General features: G+C 34.4%; 1 protein-coding gene across 3 annotated transcripts in view; it reads left to right on the top strand.

Annotated features, from left to right (window-relative positions):
- The window catches only part of RGS7 (regulator of G protein signaling 7), a 636,920-nt gene that overhangs the window by 166,003 nt on the left and 451,469 nt on the right, over positions 1–19,448 (top strand). Inside the window, exon 2 of one of the 3 annotated variants that reach the window (XM_074262504.1) lies at positions 8,695–8,814. The exons of the other annotated variants lie outside the window; for them this stretch is intronic. Within the exon in view, the coding sequence (XP_074118605.1) occupies positions 8,809–8,814 (6 nt within the window). The 5' untranslated portion in view covers positions 8,695–8,808. The remainder of the gene's footprint in view (positions 1–8,694; positions 8,815–19,448) is intronic. 3 annotated transcript variants of the gene reach the window in all.

The raw sequence follows: 19,448 nt of genomic DNA, 5'->3' as shown, positions 1-19,448 counted from the left end.
ATTAGATTTAATATTTTAATTTAATGTTAATTCAATAATGGACCAATACCTTACAATGATTTAATACATTTAAAACTTTTTCAGTATTTGTTTCTAATATGATAAATAACCATAAATATAGCCTACATAAACAAAAGCTCTTGGGAGTTCACAGGTTTTTTTTTTTGTTTTTTGTTTTTTTTTTAAAATAATTTAAGGGGTCCTAAGAGCTACTACTATAGTATTTTAAAGTAAAGATTAATTTTAGATCTTTTACCAGATATTAACATATACTATCCTTTGTACTTTGTAGTAAACATTGTCTTCACAACTCATGTGCCATTTGTTTTGCTTTGCATTGTACTTTTAGGTGTGGAGCTTGGTTCTCTAAAGCAGGCTGTATTAATGGTATATAGGTTTAGTAAGTTTAGGATATCAAAGTCCAGTACTAAGAAAAGTGGAGTACAAAAAAGTCAACACTTTAAACCAATTTTGTTGAGGAGACATGATTAGAAAAAAGCAGTAGTCAGGGATAGTGAAAATATATCAATGCTATCTGCTAAATCCTGTGTGGCCCTAAAGCAGAAAATTCTAGAAGACTTCTGTAGGGTTTTGAGAAGTACTGGACATTGGGGGAACCTAAATCTAGGGACTGGTACTGGTATGGCGTCATTGTGTTGGTGGAAGGAACTTGACAGTAAGTTGATATTTGAACTTCTTGAATGAAGAAGGAGCTTTCAGTTAGCACTGCTAGTTTTAGTTTGACTAAGTTTATTTCCCTTAGGTGAATTCCTTACACAATTATTGTGTCTCATTTATCTTTGTATCCCTATGCAGTCTAACATGATTTCATGTACTCAAGTAATGCAAAATATGTGTTGTATAACAGAAGGATTGAAGGAAAGCATTCAACTATTTTTTGATATTTCTCAATTACTAGATGAAGAATGTGAATTGGATTGATTTGAAATGAAAAATGCCGATCACATCCAAAGAGAGAAGTATGAAGGCTAAATGTACATCAAAGCATAGTATTTTCACCTTTTTGTTTTGTTTTTTTTCTTTCTCGTGTTTTTTTTTCCTTTTGTTTTGATTTTTCTTGTACAATATGACTGATATGGAAATATTTTAAAAATAATTATACATATTTAACTTAGATTGCTGTTTGGTGGAGGGGAGAGGTGTGGAAGGGAGGAGAAAGTTGATAATATAAAATTTTACAGAAATGAATATTGAAAACTATCTTTACATGTATTTGGAAAAATAAAATGATATTGAGGAAAGAAATGTGAATTGGAGAAACAGGGTGGTGGGTAGAAGGAGCAATGTACTTAAATTGAAACACCACTAGCTAATTATGTAACCTCAGGGAAGCACTTTTGAGCCTCAGTTTCATATATAACATGAGGATTGTAATATTTCCACTCCCTATCTTATAAAATTCTAATGAGGGATATATAAGAGTATATACATAGGCAATTTATATCAACACAGTATTGGATAAATGTGAGCTGCTATTGTGTGATCCTTGGACTTGACCCAAAACTTTATATCCTGAATGTGTAGGAGTAAAAAAATGGGGGAAGAAAATAATTCTATTTTCTTCTTCATTCTTATCTCTTTCCTTTCCTTTTCCTTTCTTCCCATAAGCACACCTCTGACAATAAACACCAGACCAATTACCCCTATAGAGAATAAAAGACTGTGTCCTCTTAATGTGTCATTTTGTGCTCCTAATTTTCTTCAAGACAACTCAAAATTCTCCTTTTTCCAAGAAGCATTCCTTGACCAACCTATGTCCTGCTAACCAATCCCTTTACAAAGCACTGTATTATCCTATTGCAATAAAATATTTCAAGAGAATAGCAGGGAACTTAGATAGCTGATTGCATTTAGTTTTCCTCATCTCAATGATGAAGAAACTTCAACTCTTCAGCTCATTAAGTGTCTTACTCAAAGGTGACACTTAACAGGATTTGAATCCGGGTCATTGGGCTCCAAATCTAGTACTCTTTTCAGTATACCAGAATCTTGCTTTTGCTTTTAGTTGTTTCATGCTGATTGGATTTTCCCAAATAAATATCCTAGTAAAATGGAAAGAACAATGAATTCACCATGAAAAACACTACTGCAAAATACCCATGTAACTTTGCATACATATAAAACAGGGCCTCATCTGTTTTTTTGTGTGTCTCTTGCTGCATTAATTTCAAATATCTTATAAATTCAGAGTTAAGTAGTCAAATAAATTCTGTATTTTTTCATTTGATTCTTGAATTTATATCCATCATATTTCTTCCTAAATAACTCAAAGGGCTTTCATACTAGTGATCTAATTTAAGGAAAAAATCTTGCTATATACCAAGCATTATGTTGTGTTGGAGATTCAAATACAAAAATGGGAGAATTTTTGCCAGGAATGTGCAAAGTATTTAACATCTGACTGGGATTTGGGAAGTATACATGACATGCTTTTAAATTTAATTTGTATCATTAACATTTTTTCCCATTGCTTTCTTAAATGTAGATACCAACAAAACAAATCAAGTATTAAGTTAGAGCATTTGACAATTTCAAGATGTAAGTGCTCACACTGAAAACTTAAAAATCTGCTCTCCTGAAAGTATGAGCCAACTCCAGTACAGTAGGATTCCTGCCTCCATGGAATATAAAATCTAATGGAGAAAGTCAAACATATAAGGAAGTGGTGGCCAGTGTGAGGTGTTTTGTCCTGGGAAAGTATTGGAATGAGCAATGAATAATAATGAAGTCTTGTGATAGGTTTTTTCCTAGGTTCTGGTAGTGTGCATGTGAAGATGTTCTTGAAGAAGAATAGGATTCTTTGTCATTGGGAATAAAGAAACTTATTGGTTACTTCCTCCCAGATATGATCCCAGATATGGCTTCATTTTGGAGGATGGAGACCAACTAGCCAGAGGCTGAAGGCGACTTTTTTTTTTAAGTAAAAAGGAACAGGGATAATTATAATAATTATCTTTCGTCTATCTCTATCTATATAGAGTTGCAAATCATTTCACAAATATTTGATACCCACAAATGAGGCAAGCAGAGATTATGTGACTTGTCTGGGCTCTCATGGCTAGTATAACTTGCTCATGATTAGTGCAAATAACGAATCCTGCAATTTGATTATTCATTGCATATTTCCATTGAACTATAAACAATTCTCAATTATAATTTCAGATAATGAGAACTCAGATACACATGATTGCTTCATGGAATTCATTATTCTCACTAATCAGGAATTAGTTGTAAGTATCTAAGATTGGATTTGGATTTTTGTCTTTCTTACTCCAAGTCCACTACTCTTTTCATCAGCTAGGTAGACACCAATAGTTAAATAAATGTCTAAATCCTGTGAGTAATCTAGTTCCAGCTATGTGTTCTTCCTACTTTACTAAGAGCAACAATAAGGTACCATATTTGACTTCTATAAGGATCTCTGAAAGAGATTTTAGAAGTTATTGCATTGTAACCTGGTTCACTTTCTATACCATTCTTTGAAAGGCAGTGTAGTACACAAGCATTTACATCTGACTTGAAACTTGAAGGTCTGGGTTTAAATGCCTATTTTAAAGGAAGAACTTGCTGTATGTTGGGTTATCCAAGAGTAGAATGGGTTGCCTTAGGAGACTGTTAGTTCCCAATTCATTGGAGTTGTTTAGGTCAAGGTTGGATGACTCAAAGTTAATCATAAGCATATTCTTGTTCAAGTTTACATTAGACTAGAATCCTCTGAATATTTTCAACTTGATGATTCTATCACATAATAGCCATGTTTAAGTCATAATTTCTTGCTTTATTTTTCATCTTTAAAATAGAGGTTACACTATGTGGACTGCTACTTTTCAGTATTATTGTAAGGAAAACATTTTATGTGCCCTATGTAAAGTAATCCATTATTGTTATTTGCTATAAAATGAAATTCAGTATAAGACAGGATTCTTTCCCACCCCCATGTAGTGAGCTTAATTAATAAAATACCAAAGTGGCATAAGAACCCAGGGCTAAATAGCAAAATAAACTTTTAGTGCTAGTCTATGAATCAGAAGGACAATAACATATCAAGGCATCCTATGTACTAGACAGATATGATTTTTCAGTGACCTTTCTCCACAACTGAAAACAAAGGATAAAAAAGATGAGTGTAAACTTTATCCAAAGTTAAAAATATTTATTAGCATTTTACATTGGCTACCTTTCGGGTACATAAAAGCATCAACATCTCTGAAGAGCATTTTACTAAATGCAAAATTATTAAATGAATTTGTTTGACCTTTTCTTACATGGCAAATAAACTATACCTGCCACTTGAGAGGACAATGAAGGACTTGTGATGATAATCTGATCTGAAGTAACCCTATCTGTTGTGCTAGCTAGAGGGTATATCAAAATCCAATCACACTGTCAATCTGGATTATTTCACATTTTGTGATCCTGTAGCAGATAAAATAATGGAATTAAGCCTAAGAATTCATTTGCTAGCTATAATGAAATATACCAAAAAACAAAACAAACAAAAAAAACTTATCCAGGTGAGGGAAACATTAGAAAAAGCTTCATCTCACTTTCCCTAAATTGTTTTTTTCTTTAATAAAGGGAGATCCCTTGGTGACATACCTGTTCTTTGATGCCTGACATTCAATTGAAATATATGCATTCTAGTATTTAAAGGAGCCTAGTTACCATCCTTTTGAATCACTTAAATTTCATGACATTAGCAAAACTTGTCAACTGGCAAAATAAGACAGCTAGTTACACAATGGTGAAAGAAACCTTGCTAAGACAGTCAGGTTGTTTCTCCTGTCACAAGATAGTATTGGGCTTCAACTATTCCAGACAAATAAGCAAGCTATTTTTTGAATACTATTTTATTGTCCCCAATTAAACATAAAGACAGTTTTTAAGATTCATTTAAAAATTTTTGGAACCCCAACTTCCTTCCCTTCAATCTTTCCTGGGACTGTAAGCAATTTGATATACATGTGTAATCATGCAGAACATGTTTCCATATTAGTTATATTGTGGAAAAAAAAAACATGAAAAAATAAATTGAATATTATGCTTTGATCTTAATTCAAATTCCATTAGTTCTTTCTGTAGAGCTTGATAGAATTTTTCATTATGACTTCTTTGGAAATTGCTTGTTTGTTTTTTTGTTTTTTATTTTTTGTTTTTATTACTGAGAATAGCTAAATCATTCTTGTTGTTGATCATATGTTATTATTATTATATAGTAATATATACCACATAGTTGCAAATTGCTCTCCAGAATGATTGGATCATTTCATAACTTCACTAACAATGTATTAGTGTCCCAGTTTTCCCACATCCCTTCCAACATTTATTATTATCTTTTTCTGTCATCTTAGCCAACCTGTGATGTGGTACCTCAGAGGTGTTTTAATTTGTATTTCTCTAATCAATAGTAATTTAGAACATTTTTCATATAATTATAAATAGCTTTTATTTCTTCATCTTAAAATACCTGTCCTTATTTTTTGACCATTTATGAACTGGGGAATGACTTGTATTCTTTTTTTCTAAGGCAATTTGGGTTAAGTGACTTACCCAGGATCATACAGCTAGGGTATTAAGTGTCTGAGGCCAGAATTGAACTCAGATCCTCCTGATTTCAGGGCCAGTGCTCTATCCACTATGCCATCTAGCTGCCTGAGTCCTATACTTGTAAATTGAACTCAGTTTTCTCTATATTTAAGAAATGAGGCCTTTATCAGAGTCACTGAGGAAGCTATTTTTAAGATCTCCAGAGACAAAGCTAAATTTTCCACTGCACTCAATTTTTCATCTCCCATTCCCCCAGGCCAGGTACTACTCCCCCTACCCTTACCTATACCTTCTGGCTTCACTAGTTTCTTTCAAGTCTCAGTTAAAATCTCCTCTTCTAAAAGAATACTTTCCCAGTCCTCCCTAGTTTCAGCTCCTTCCCTCTGAGATTATCCACAATTTATCCTGTTTATACAGGTAGTTCAGTAAGTAGAGCCCTGGGTTTATAATAAGGAAAACCTGAGTCTCACATTTATTAGCTATGTAACTCTTCACTTCACTTCTAATTGCCTTAGTTTCCTCAACTGTAAAATGAGTATAATAATAGCACCTATCTCCCAGGGTTATTGTGAGGATCAAATGAAAAGTTATTTATAAAGCACTTAGTACAATGCCGAACACATGATACCTAACAAACATTTATTTCTATCCTTCTATATAATTTGTTTGTACATAGCTTTTTATATACTTTCTCCCCCATTAGATTGTGAATTCCTGGAAAGCAGGAATTGCCTTTTTTGTATTTCTTTATATCTACAGTGTTTAATATAGCCTAGTAGGCACTTATTAAATCTTCATTGACTTGCTAAAACAGATTAGTTTTTTATAATTTTCCCAAAAATTGTATAATTCTTGGAAGAGATCTTGAAGACTATCTTGTCTCCCTTAATTTTGTAGATGAAGAAAGTGAGGACATTGAAAAGTGAATAGTTTGCTTAAGGTCACAATAAAATTTCTTGGGGGAACCAGACTATATCATTTGAGTTCAAGACAAAGAGTCCTAGGAAGACCACTTCCTCACAAAATTCTATCTTATGGAAGTGGATATCTTCAACATAGAGAAGAGCTAATCCAATTCCAATTGATCAATGATGGACAGAATCAGCTACACCCAGAAAAGGAACACTGGGAAATGGGTGTAAACTGTGAGCACTTTTGTTTTGTTTTGTTTTTCTTCCCAGATTATTTTTACCTTCCGAATACAATTCTTCCTTTGCAACAACAACAACAACAACAACAACAACAACAAAATTCAGTTCTGCACATATATATTGTACCAAGCATATACTATAAGATATTTAATATGTATGGGAATGCCTGCCATCTAGGGGAGGGAGTGGAGGGAAGGAGGGGAAAAATTTGGAACAGAAGGGAGTGCTAGAGATAATGTAAAAAAAAAAAAAAATTACCTATGCATAGGTACTGTCAAAAAATGTTTTAATTATAAAATTAATAAAAAAATAAATTTTTAAAAAATCTATCTTAAAATTATATTTCATATACATGTACACATAAGCTTTATCAACTTTTAAGTATCATATAAATGCTATTTATTATTTTATTATGATTATCATATATTCAATACTTTAATTCTGACAGTATTTTATCATTAGTGAATAGAGAGCTGGTTTCAGAGTCAGGTAGATCTAGATTTTAATTCTATCAATCAGTAAATATTTATTAAGAACCTAATATATTTCAAAGGGGCAATTAGGTGGTTCAATGGATAGAGCAACAGCCCTGGAGTCAAGCCCTTAGTATAAAGTGCTGAAACTCTGAATAGTTGCACTTGAATAAGACAGCCGAGCACTTAAGGCTAATTACCTATTGGACAACAATTCTATTAGCATGTTTGGAATTTCTCTTCTCACAGTTGATGCTAGCTCAATGCTTGGGGTTAGGAGAATTGTAGATAAGGATTAGAGGGTGGAGTGAGACAAGCCGGACTCACTTTGGAGGAGGATGAGAAGGAAGGTTGGTGGAGGGCTTGTGGCAGTTTTGTCCATCTCCTTCATTTCTTCCCCTAAAGACCAAGGACTTTTTGCTTATCCTGACTCCGGCTGATTCTGAAGCCTCCAGGGAGCTAGCCCAGACTTCACACGGGAGGACTTGAGTTCAAATTTGGTCTCAGACACTTAAAAAGTATAGAACTCTGGGCCAGTTACTTAACCCTGTTTGCTTTAGATTCATCATCTGTAAAATGAGCTGGGGAATACTAGCAACTGTATCCAGGCATTGTACTAAGAGTAAGAAATACAAAACAAACTATCATCCTTGCCTTCAAAGAAATTACAATTTCATGGAAAGTTGACTATCTAAATCCTTCTTTTGACAGATACTGTAATTCTGAACAAGTGGTTTTACCAGCTGCCCCTTATTAAGAATTACTATGAAATAAGACAAAATAAGCTCTTGACTTCATGGACTTCCATTCTAAGTGGGAAACAACATGTAAAAATTATATTTATATCCATATCCATATCTATTACATATATATCTATATAAGTGGTCCTCAAACTTTTTAAATAGGGGGACAGTTCACTGTTCCTCAGACTGTTGGAGGGCTGGACTATAGTAAAAACAAAAACTCACTCTATCTCCGCCTCTCAGCCCATTTGCTATCAACTGGCGGGCCCGCCTCTGGCCTGAGGGACATAGTTTGAGGACCCCTGATCTATATTATATATCTATCTATATTTATATCTATGTCTATACAAATACAAGATGTGTGCAGACTAGATGGAAGATAACTTTAGAGAGAAAGAAATTTTGAAGAGAGAGAGGGACAGGCAAAAATCTTACTGCAGAAGTAGAATTTGAATTAAGTCTTGAAAAAAGCAGGAAGGAAGAGGTGAGGGGCAGGGCATTCCAGGCATGGTGCAATGTGATCAATATAGATCACAACTCCTCCAGTTTTTCATAGATAGTTTAATACATAGCCATGGCCAGATTATATAAGTAGTTAAATGACTATGCTAGCCTAAATCCCTGATCTCTTTGTCCTATTTTAGTGATTGTGATGTCTTCACCATTCTTACTAACATCAACACATAGCCATAGGCAACCAACTTTTTGGTGAATAGTATTTTCCAAACTTAAGTATGATTCCAAACTTTCTGATTTCAGGTACCCAGTCTATCATGAAATTCATGTTCAGAAATTTCCTAGTCTAGCAAGAATGGTGAGACATTGTATTCCATTTCCTGTCCAGAATAGTCCACAGAGCATGGTCAGTTCCATATGAAGGTGAGTCATGAGAGCTGGAAGTTAATGGAGAGATGTTTAACATACTTGGAAATTACTATATTTTCCTCAATAATCTCATTCATGATCATGCTTAATAGACCCAGCTTTAAAGCCCTTCTTTTCCTTTAAAGGAAAGCCAGCTTCTTAATATGGAATCTAAGTAAATTTTGTTTTCTGCTGGATGCTCATTTGGAATAAAGATGTAATGGACTTATTGTCTCTGTTCCAGGGAATACTTTATTAATATAATCAAGAGACAAGCTTGGAAAAGAAATGGTAGGAAGAACAAAATTTGAGGAAAGAAAGATTAAGAATATAGAATGTTTTTTCTTTAAAAAAAAACTTTTCAAAGTGAATATATATTTCTCTCATTTGATCCTCATAATAACCTTATAATTTAGGTAGGGTAACTATTATCTGCATTTGACAGATGAGGAAATTAAGCAAGAACAGGAGAAGCAAATTGATATTTTAAACAATTATGTTGCCAAAACTTTAAAAAAAAAAAAAAAAAACATTTTGGAGGACAATCTTTGCTAAGTCTTAGACTACTTCCAATCCTTATACAGACAATCCTAAAAATTACCCAATGTTTTTTTAGAAGACTTAGGGCCATCATTATGAACAGCAGCCTGTAATACATTGATGCCTTCAGGGCTTTTGGAGATGTAGAGAGCTGTCACCTCTACAGTAAATGGCCTCTACATTGCTGTAGTTTTGGAATATTTTTTCTTTTCTGCTTTTTATAGGTCTTCTGTCTCTTTTCTCACTGTCAAGCTGTGTCACCTGTCACTTTTTGCTGCTGTCACTATTCTTGCCTCTAGAAGCTTCCTTTTACCCTTTCTAATTTGTTACTTCTATTCTGCTCAGCCTTGAAAATGACATAAACACACTTGTAAGAATTGTGCCAAAAATAAGAGTAAATAGACTTTGAATAAGAACTCAAAGAAATGTTCTATGAATTAAGGATGTGCATTTTAATGTGGGACCTAACATCAATTTTTACCAATCAGAAACAAAATTATTGATGAATTCAAGTTTCTCCCTTGTGTTATAGACGAGCTACAGGATAAACCACTTTTGTCCAAGTATCAATGAATTATTGAAAATACATTATCATATATATAAGCCCCTTTGATCCTCCCACTAATCCTGTGAGGTAGATAAGACAGTTATTGTTATGCCAAATTTTATAGATGAGGTAAATTAGTTATATGAGTTAAATAACTATGCCAGCCTAAATCCCTCTTCTCCTTGTCCTATTTTAGTGATTGTGATGTCTTCACCATTCTTACTGTACTCTCTCTCAAATGAGGATTTAATATAATGTGATTGTAATTTTTCTTCAGGGAGGATCTGTGATTTCAACCTTTGGGGATACTTTCTACACTAGGGCAGATAGATCATACTTTCTTAGCAGACAATAAATATAAGAGGTTGTTATGGGGGAAAAGCCATCCATAGTAATGTACTCCAATCTCTTTTTATGGGGGAAAAGTCATCCCTAATAATGTCCTCTAATCTCTTCTCTAATAATAAATCTCTTCACATGTTTTTAGGTCTATATGATAGAGATTTAGTAAATTATGAGGCCTGTTCTTCAGAAAGGCATCATAGTAGGACTTTAATATGGGAAAAACGTTGTCTTTTGTGTTCAAGGACCAAAATTATCTCACTAGATTAGGATCAAAGTACAGTGTGTCTGATTGTGACTGATCAGAGCAATTCATGGTCAGAAGACTCTACCATAGATAGGGCACAGAAAGTTTATATGAAGATTTGGACTGGTAAGATGGCTCTAAATATATACAGGTCATGTTTCTTTTGAGCTAATATAATTCTACTTTGTTCATTGAACATAGCACCTTCTTTTATGTGGGCACATCATGCTGGGAGATCCTATACCAATCTTACAATCAATTCCAAAATTCTTTGGAGACAATTTGAAGGTTTCCTTGTATAATTTCTTTTGACCTGAATGGGAGCACTTGCCTTGTATGATTTCTCTGTAAAATAGTTTTTAGGCAAATGTATGTTTGGCATTTGAACAATGTGGCCAGGTCATCAGTGTTATATTCTCTGAAATAGAATTTGAACGGTTGGAAGTTTAGCTTGAGAAAGGACCTTAGTTTCTCTTGCCAGGTGATCTTCAGAATTTTCAATCTTCCTTAAATTGGTCAAATGGAGAGTCAGTTTCCAGGCATGGTACAGTATACTATCCAGATTTCATAGATATACAACAATAAAATTAACATAATAACTTTTCAGACCCTCAATAAGGTTGTTAGTCTGATATCTATTTCTCCCAACACTTCCCATTGGAGGAAGCCTTTCAAATTCTGAGATAGCTCTGGTAATATGTGTTTCAACCATCATCTATGTGCCCCTCCCTTGAAAGTATACTACCAAGTATACTTTTTTACTTAATCAAGCATTCAGAATTCCTCCATTTGCTGTAAAGGATCACTTCACACATGGATGTTGTTGCTTGTCTTTCATTCCCATTGGTACTTTGAGAAATTAAATGTTTTGTCCAAAGTCACCTAGGCAGGGTGTGTCAAGAGTCAGGACTTCCTATCTTCAAAGCTCCCTCTCTAACTTTTGTGGCACTTTGTACCTCCTTGCATTCAAATATTATCTTATTATTAAGAATTGTCAAGTATATCATATAAATTATGATATTATATTGTCATAAAACTTTTTCTTTGCTATTAACTTTTTATGTATTTACGCCTTGATTATAAGATGCCACAGGGCAAAGACCATATCTTTTATTATTTATATCCCCTATGGCAAAACAACCCTTTGTCCACAGGACAAACTTAATACAGGTGTGTTCATTGGTTTGGCAGTTTACTGGTCCACAAGGTAAAGTTCTGCCACCAGCAATATATATTAGGCTTAACTTGTAGGCAGATCCTATCTTTGGCACTTTGTGGTTCAGAATTTAGAAGTGGGTATTCTTCTAAATGATTTAGTGTTTTCAGGATGTCTGAAAATTAGTAGAACACAAGAATGAAGGTATAAAAGTTAACAGGTACAAACAGAGACTTTAAAAAGGACACTTGTTGGTAGGATAGGTTGCCATCTACTTTTAAATTTTAAATTATGAACTTAAAGCATTTAGCAAAGCTTAAATGTTTGTGTAAATAGAAGATACTACTAGTATTGTTTTTAGATTGATTTGTTATATTAAGTTGTCTATACTTGATAGAGTTGATGGCAACATTTAATATCTGAATCATTGAGAGTGACTCATGGCATAACATTTCAAAAGTCATCTAGTCCAAGGCTTCTATTTTATAGATATGGTAGTTTCCAGAAAGAATAATTGGTAGTTAGTAATAGAATTGAATCTAGTACCCTAATGTGATCCCCAATTTGTTGCATATTCTACTTTGTCATATTGTCTTTATCTAAAAGGAGAATTTTAGAGAGAGATTGGAATTTAGACTCATTAATTTATTGCTTGCTTATGAGATTTCCCTTAATATCTAAAATGTTGTTGTCATATAGTTATGACTTTTCATGATTTCATTTGGAGTTTTCTTGATGAAGATATTGGAGTGGTTTGCCATTTCCTTCTTCCTGCTCATGTTGCAGATGAGGAAACTGAGGCCAAAAAATGGCTCATACAGCTAATAAATGTTCAAGGTTGGATTTGAATTCAGATCTTCCTGCTTCCTTGTCTATTACTCTATTTACTATGCCACCTAGCTGTTCTTAATCTCTATATGACTATTTTTAACATGCAAAATGAGAATGATCAAGGTAGCCATTTGCTTGCCTATCAAAGAAGAGGAAAAAAAAAACTTATAAGATAAAAAGATGGTGAGGATATCTAGATTAAAGACATATTATTATACCTCATGATTCCATGGTGAGAAATGAAATGGGAAAATTTCATCATGCACAATGACATTGAGCATGTACAATGTGATTTTGGTACTTATCATATATCTGTGACTATGAAGACATTCAAGCAACCAATAGAAAAGTAAATAAAAAAGTGAATCAGTCAACCCATATATATGCGTTTTATATATATATATATAAAATGAACATATTTACAGTATATAGTTCTATCTAATAACTCATAAACAAGTTTTTATTGTGGGATTTTTTGTGGTAGAAATTATGTTAAGTGCTGGAGATACCCCCTCCTTCCAAAAAATGTCCTTGACTTCCCAGACATACAACCTATTGGAGAAGTCAGCATTTAAACATTTATGTATAGATGAGATATATTCAGAATAAATAGGAAACAATCATGGAGGAAGATACAGGCATTAAGAGTGCCCAGGGTAAGGCTCCTTGTAGGAGGTAGGATATTAGTTGAAATTTGAAGGCAGGGAAAATAGGAGGTGGAGATGAGAAAAGAGAAAGCATGGGGGACAACCAACAAAAATTCATGGATTTAGGACATGGAGTCTTATGGGAGAAATGAAAGGAGGCCAGTGTCAATGAATTTGGAAGTATTTTGTGTGGGATGCTAATAAAAAAATTATAAAAGGTAGGAAAGGGACAGTTTATGGAAGGCTTTAAATGCCAAACCAAGGGTTTTATTTTTTTTATTTTGGGGGTAATAGGGAGCTACTGGAATTTATTGAATAGGGAGCTGACATGATCAGACCTATACTTTCAATGCTTTTCCCCATTAAATTGAAAGAAGTTCTTTACAGAATAGACTTAATGTTAGAATCAGTTATGTGTAACCTGGGAAATGGTCATTGAAAATAAGGACTACTGCAGTGTTTGAGAGCAAAGGGAAACAGAATGCCAGACATCAGAGGAGGACTGAAATAGTCTTATGAATACCATTTGGATTCCATGGGCCCTATTTTTATTTTTAACAGTTTGCAGAATTTTATAAGCATGACATCTAAAGTTCTGTACAATTTTTTTGGATAAGAAATGTGTCAGCCTTAACCACTTGCATTTTCCAGCTTGAGAGACTGCTCCACTTAGGACAGAAGTGACTAGGCCCATGGAGGCTAAAATCAGAGTCCACTCTTCTCCTTTTTCATATTCTCTACTCACACCAGATGGTTGCAGCATGTTGAATTGAATTGTTGTTGACTCTATTTTCCCCATAACCTCAATATTGTGATTTGCCATATCTGAGGCTAGCAATTTACTGTAATAAGAAGGCAGAAAGCCTGTGCTGTGACTGTCAATTAGCAACCTTTCTGCCTCTTGACATAGAACATAAGCTTGTATGCCTTGTTCCACATTCTATGTTATGAATACAAATCATAATGTCTAATAGTTTGCATATGAGTTTATAAGTCTTAGTCAGAAACTTCTGGGCTTCTACTATGTAAGTATAAAAACTAGTGCTGGAACTGTCTAGAAAGTATCAGGTGAACTTACTTAAACTAATGAATAAAGCAAGATTATAATAATAATATTACTAGCACTTATATGCTGTAAGATGTGCAAAATACAACTATCCTGGGAAATAGATGTCATTATGAATATTCTGATTTGAGACGAGGAAAATGAGATAAATAAAGGTTAAAGTACTTCCCATAGTCACATAAATAAGTAAATATAAGAGAGTGACCACCTAGTAGAATGACAGCAGAAATAGTGAAAAACTTTATTTGAATGATCAGGTGGACAGGATCACAGGGAGCTCAAAGATTTTCTAATGCTAGCTGCCCATTTTACAGACTTCCAAACTGAGGCTTAAAAGGGGAAAGAGCTTTTCTGTAATGATACATGTGTGATCAGGGATGCTAGACAAAATTTTTAGAATTTTTCTGTCCTTTTCTAGCCAACCTCATGTATCAGCTCAGGAGTTTGGACACATTGGGAGTGAAAAAGGCTCCAGTTTCTTCTGGCTAGTCACATATTACACAGCAACTATGCTGAAGTACTCTTTGGGGATGACAATTCAAACACCTCTTTGATGACTGAGAAGGAAGAGCTCAGTAGCAGGCAGGTGGCCATTCACAAGATCTTTATAAGGGAATGAGCCACCTTTAATTGGGCTCTACTTTTTTTCCTTTTAATCTTTCACTGGAAGGATAGACGTAGACCACAGCTAGAGCTTTCATCATTCCCCAAATGAATAGTGATTGTCTTTATACATAGTTCATTACAATTCTGACTATTCTGAAAATGCTCTACACATCCCTTAGATGCGTAAGTTTTGTTGTTCTGTCATGTCTTACTCTTCATGCTCTTCATGACCTCATTTGGGGTTTTCTTGGCAAAGATACTAGAGCAGTTTGCCATTTTCATCTCCCACCTCATTTTAGAGATGGGGAAACTGAGACAAATAAGATTTAAGTGACTTGCCCAGGATCACCTAGCTAATAAATGTAAGATTTGAATTTAGGAAGATGAGTGTTCCCGACTTCATGCTTGATATTCTGCCTCAGTAGCATGGTTACATAACTTATAAGAGCAAAAGCAGGATTCAAATCCAAGTGTCCTGAATGCCAGTTCAATTTTCTTTCAGCTTTTCCACATTACTACAATAGAGTTTTCATTCCTCTGTGTCATATAATCTAGCTCCAACCTATCTATTTGATTTTCATTTATAGCACTCTTCATATTATTTTAGATATAGCACATAGAGAATAATTTGAAAAATTCTATTAAATGGCAAGCATATTGATTAATAAGGTTGTCGTGATTCTCTTCATACTTCTTTTTTTCCTGTTCCTTATCCACAAAACCTGGGGTTTGGACACACATAGAATAAAAATCCTGATAATTTTAGTTTAACTATCCTAAAAGATTCTTCATTACACTGATGTTTTAAGCAGTTACCACAGGACCTCCCTGGCATGGAAAACTACTCTCCCCATTAGCTAAAAACATGTTAAGAATGAATCTTTCCCCCTATTGTTATATTCTTTATTTCTTTCTATTCTATGGCAAGAGCAATATATTCTTTCCTGTAGTTATTAAGATGAATAGAGCACAAGTTTGCAATCACTTTAAAGCTGGGGGGGGGGGGGGAGAAGTGACATTTAAAAATTTGAGTTACTGCAGTGAATATGGGTATATTTTTTACAGTGAATGAAATGTCTTGCATGGACTTAAAATTGATTGACATCCTAATTGAAATTATATTTACAGTAATAGAGTTAGAATTAGGAATATCTGAGTTCTAGTCTTCGCTCAGAAACTTACTCGCTATGAGACCCTGGCAAAGTCTCCTTTTCCTAATTTTCAAATTACAATCAAGGGTACTACCATTCTCCTATTCATCCAAAATATGAATATTTTCAAATCTTCATTTTCTCTCACCTACCCTATATATAATCATTTGTCAAGTCCTGTTATTTTTACCTTTTCTGTCCTTATATCCTTCCCTTGCTTGCTGGTTTTGTTTTTGTTTTTGTTTTTGTTTTTTGACTTAATTCTCCCCATTCCAATTAATCCTCCAATTGGAAGTCAAATTGATCTTCCTAAAGAGCAGACTTCCCATTTATTAAATTCCAGGGACTCCTTATCCTATCCTGGATCAACTATGAAATCCTCCATTTATCTTCTAAAGCCCTTCAAAACCTGATCCCTTTCTACCATTGCTGTCTTCTTATATCTTATTTCCATCCATTTGCTTCCATTTCAGTGGCACTAACCTCTTAGCATTTTCTTATACAAGATACTGCTTCTCTCAACTTCAAGCATTTTCACTACCTATCCATGAACTCCCCTCCTCCTCATCTCTGCCTCCTGGACTTCTGTGGCTTCCCTTAAGTCTCAGCTAAAGTTCCACCTTTTTCAAGAAGTTTTTTTCTAGTCCTCTTTAATTTTTGTACCTTCCCCCAAGATCACCCTATAGGAAAAAAAAAGTTTTTTATTTTTTCTTCAGCATTCTCCTAGAAATCTCAACCCTGTCTCCATGCTCTCCTGCTCCTCCTAGTGCTAGCTCCCCTCACGAGTGACAGTTCCCCTTAACTCAAAGTAGCCTTTTCAGGCACTTCACCCCCAAGCCTGAGGCTGAGGTCCCTTATCTCTTATAAGAATATCCATCAATCCCCCAAAGTCTGGGCCCTTCCTCTCTCCACCTTCTCAATATTTCCAGCTTCCTGCCTGACCTCTCAGGTGGCCTTCCCTTCCCAAATACATGGGGTCATCTCCCCAATCCCCCATTTTTTTTATTGTTCTCCAGACTTTGACATTCCTGGTGACTCTCTCTCCTCCAGGGTCCTCTCTTCTCTTAGTTTTTAGGACATGGCTCTCCCCTGGCTTTCCCCCTCCCTATCTGACCACTTCTCTTTGTCTTCTATTTACTCTTTGTAACTAAACATGTTTTTAATGCCAGAAAATATACCTGTTTGTGACAGGTGTCATGCTTTCTGATGATTCAAATTGCAAAGTTTACCTTAAATGTTCAAAGATGTTTAGGAACAATAACACATGGTGGGCATAATTTTGAAACCTTGTCCATGCCACACCAGTGTTTTATCCTATCTCTACTTGAAGGTGAGGGTAAGTGGAATAATTTAGCTAATATAGACTGTGAAAGGGGAGAGAGAAGAATAGCTGAGTAGCTATTGACAGTAATTGCTGTTGGCCTTTTTTACTCGTGTTCCATAAGCAATTTAGTGGATCCTCTTTCCTTGGACCACAGCAACAGATCTGTTTCTCGCTGTCATTTTCTAGCTATAGACATGATTCTGTAATAAAATGTCAAGTGAGTGATCAACAAACATTTATTGGTTGCCAACGACAGATAAAGTCTCTGTACTAGGTACACAAAGGAAATACGATACTACCCATGTATCTAAAGGCTTAAAAATCTGTCCCTGTGTTCAAAAGGCTTACAATCTAGTTAGACCCTGAGTGGTGAGGAAACCAAAGCTGAAACACTGAAATGTTTCTTTCTGAAGGTTTTAAAAGCATTATCAAAAGGAAAAAAAAAAAAAAAAAAAGGAGGGATACAAAGTTTCTATAGAAATATTGAAATTGCTTTTGTGGTTGTTTCCATGAAGAAAAAAAAAAAAAAAAACCCTAGGAAATAATATTGTAAAGATTGTTAGAAGCAGCTGGTAATCATAAAAAGTAGATGGATTATTGATCAGAAGGAAGAAGTGAGAGTATAAGTTAATTAGCTATGAATTGTATTCACTACCACCAGTTACACTAGCTATATTGATTAAAGACTTAAGGACAACTTTCATACTAAGCTCTGACACTTATTATCTCTAGTAGCCAGTATCAAGCTAGTATCAAGCATGATAGAAATGCAACAGCTAAATCAAGGTTCCTTTTCATTGCTTAGAAACTTCAATGTAATCTCTGATAAAATTTAGAATTGAGGACTAGAATTAGGTGAAGTAGTGAGTAAGATTAAATAAGCAAGAATATATATTTTTTAGCTTAGGTTATTTCTTTATATATTGCTTTCAATATTATTTCTATTATTTAGTCACTTCACTTATGCTTAGAAATAACTACATCACAAAGATATTCCACAATCTAGTGGGAGCTGCCTGAATTGCAGGTATACTGTCGGTCATGGGTTCTCAAACTACAGCCTGTAGGCCAGATGCAGCCTGCTGAGGACTTTTACTTGGCCCCGGGGTTATGGCAAATGGGCTGAGGGACAGAGACAGAGTGTGAGCTTTTGTTTTTACTATAGTCCGGCCTCCCACAGTCTGAGGGACAGTGAACTGGCCCCCTATTTAAAAAGTTTGAGGACCACTGGAAGAAAATCAACTTTTCCATTAGAGGTTTTGTTCTTATTTTAGAAAATTTCCTTGACACACTTTCCTTCTTATTTGTTCTCCTTCTCCTCTTTTTCTTCTTCTTTTTCCTCTCTTCTTCCTTCTTTTTTTTTTTTTCCTTCTCCTCCTGGTTTGATAGGAGTTCAGGGACAGAGGAATCAGAAGTTTTTAGTGATGATAAAGAACAATAATTGCAATGCAGAAGAGGTGGAACAACAATCAATTTTGATTAGATAAAGGAACTTTAGACTTCATGAACATAGATGTGGCATCTATGAGTGATGAGGATGATCAAAGGTATGGACATTTCTGTATGTAGCTGTGGCAAGGTAAATGTAAAATATAATGACTATAATAAAATAACCACAAAGCTTCTTTCTAGCTATAAAAATATGGTCTTATGATCTTGTCACAAAACTTTGCTAGACCTTTTTTTCCTCACCTATAAAATGAAAGAATGAGAACAATTGATTCCTGAGTGAACTATGCGCTCCAACATGTTATGAGTCTAGGAGTAAGTAGGTCACAACTAAGGATTATAAGATACTGAAAAAGAAAAGAAATGCATATTATTGGTTTGGAGATAGCTGTGGAGCTTTGGACTTATAAAGCATAAGCTGCTTCATTGAAATACATTTCTAAATTCCAGATATTTCTTGCATCTCTTTTTTATATTTCCTATTCCCAGTGGCTCATTTTGCCTAAATACTTAACTTTATTCCCTAGGACTAGTTTGAGAACTAATAAAATAAATTTGCAAAGGACTTTTGCAATGATTCAGGCTAATTTTTAGGCCACAATTTTATCTAAAATATGCTTGCATAATACTTGTGTAGACTATAACTGATTTTATTTTTCATTGTCTATTTTTTTCCCTTTTAAAAAGGTCTCATTTTAGGGGGATGATTCATATTTTAAAGGTGAGGACGAGTCAGGGCAGTG

The sequence above is a fragment of the Sminthopsis crassicaudata genome, chromosome 4, assembly GCF_048593235.1.
Source record: "Sminthopsis crassicaudata isolate SCR6 chromosome 4, ASM4859323v1, whole genome shotgun sequence".
NCBI classification, from domain to species: Eukaryota; Metazoa; Chordata; class Mammalia; order Dasyuromorphia; family Dasyuridae; genus Sminthopsis; species Sminthopsis crassicaudata.
The sequence above is the reverse complement of the archived record's forward strand: the minus strand, read 5'-3'. Positions and strand labels throughout refer to the sequence as shown.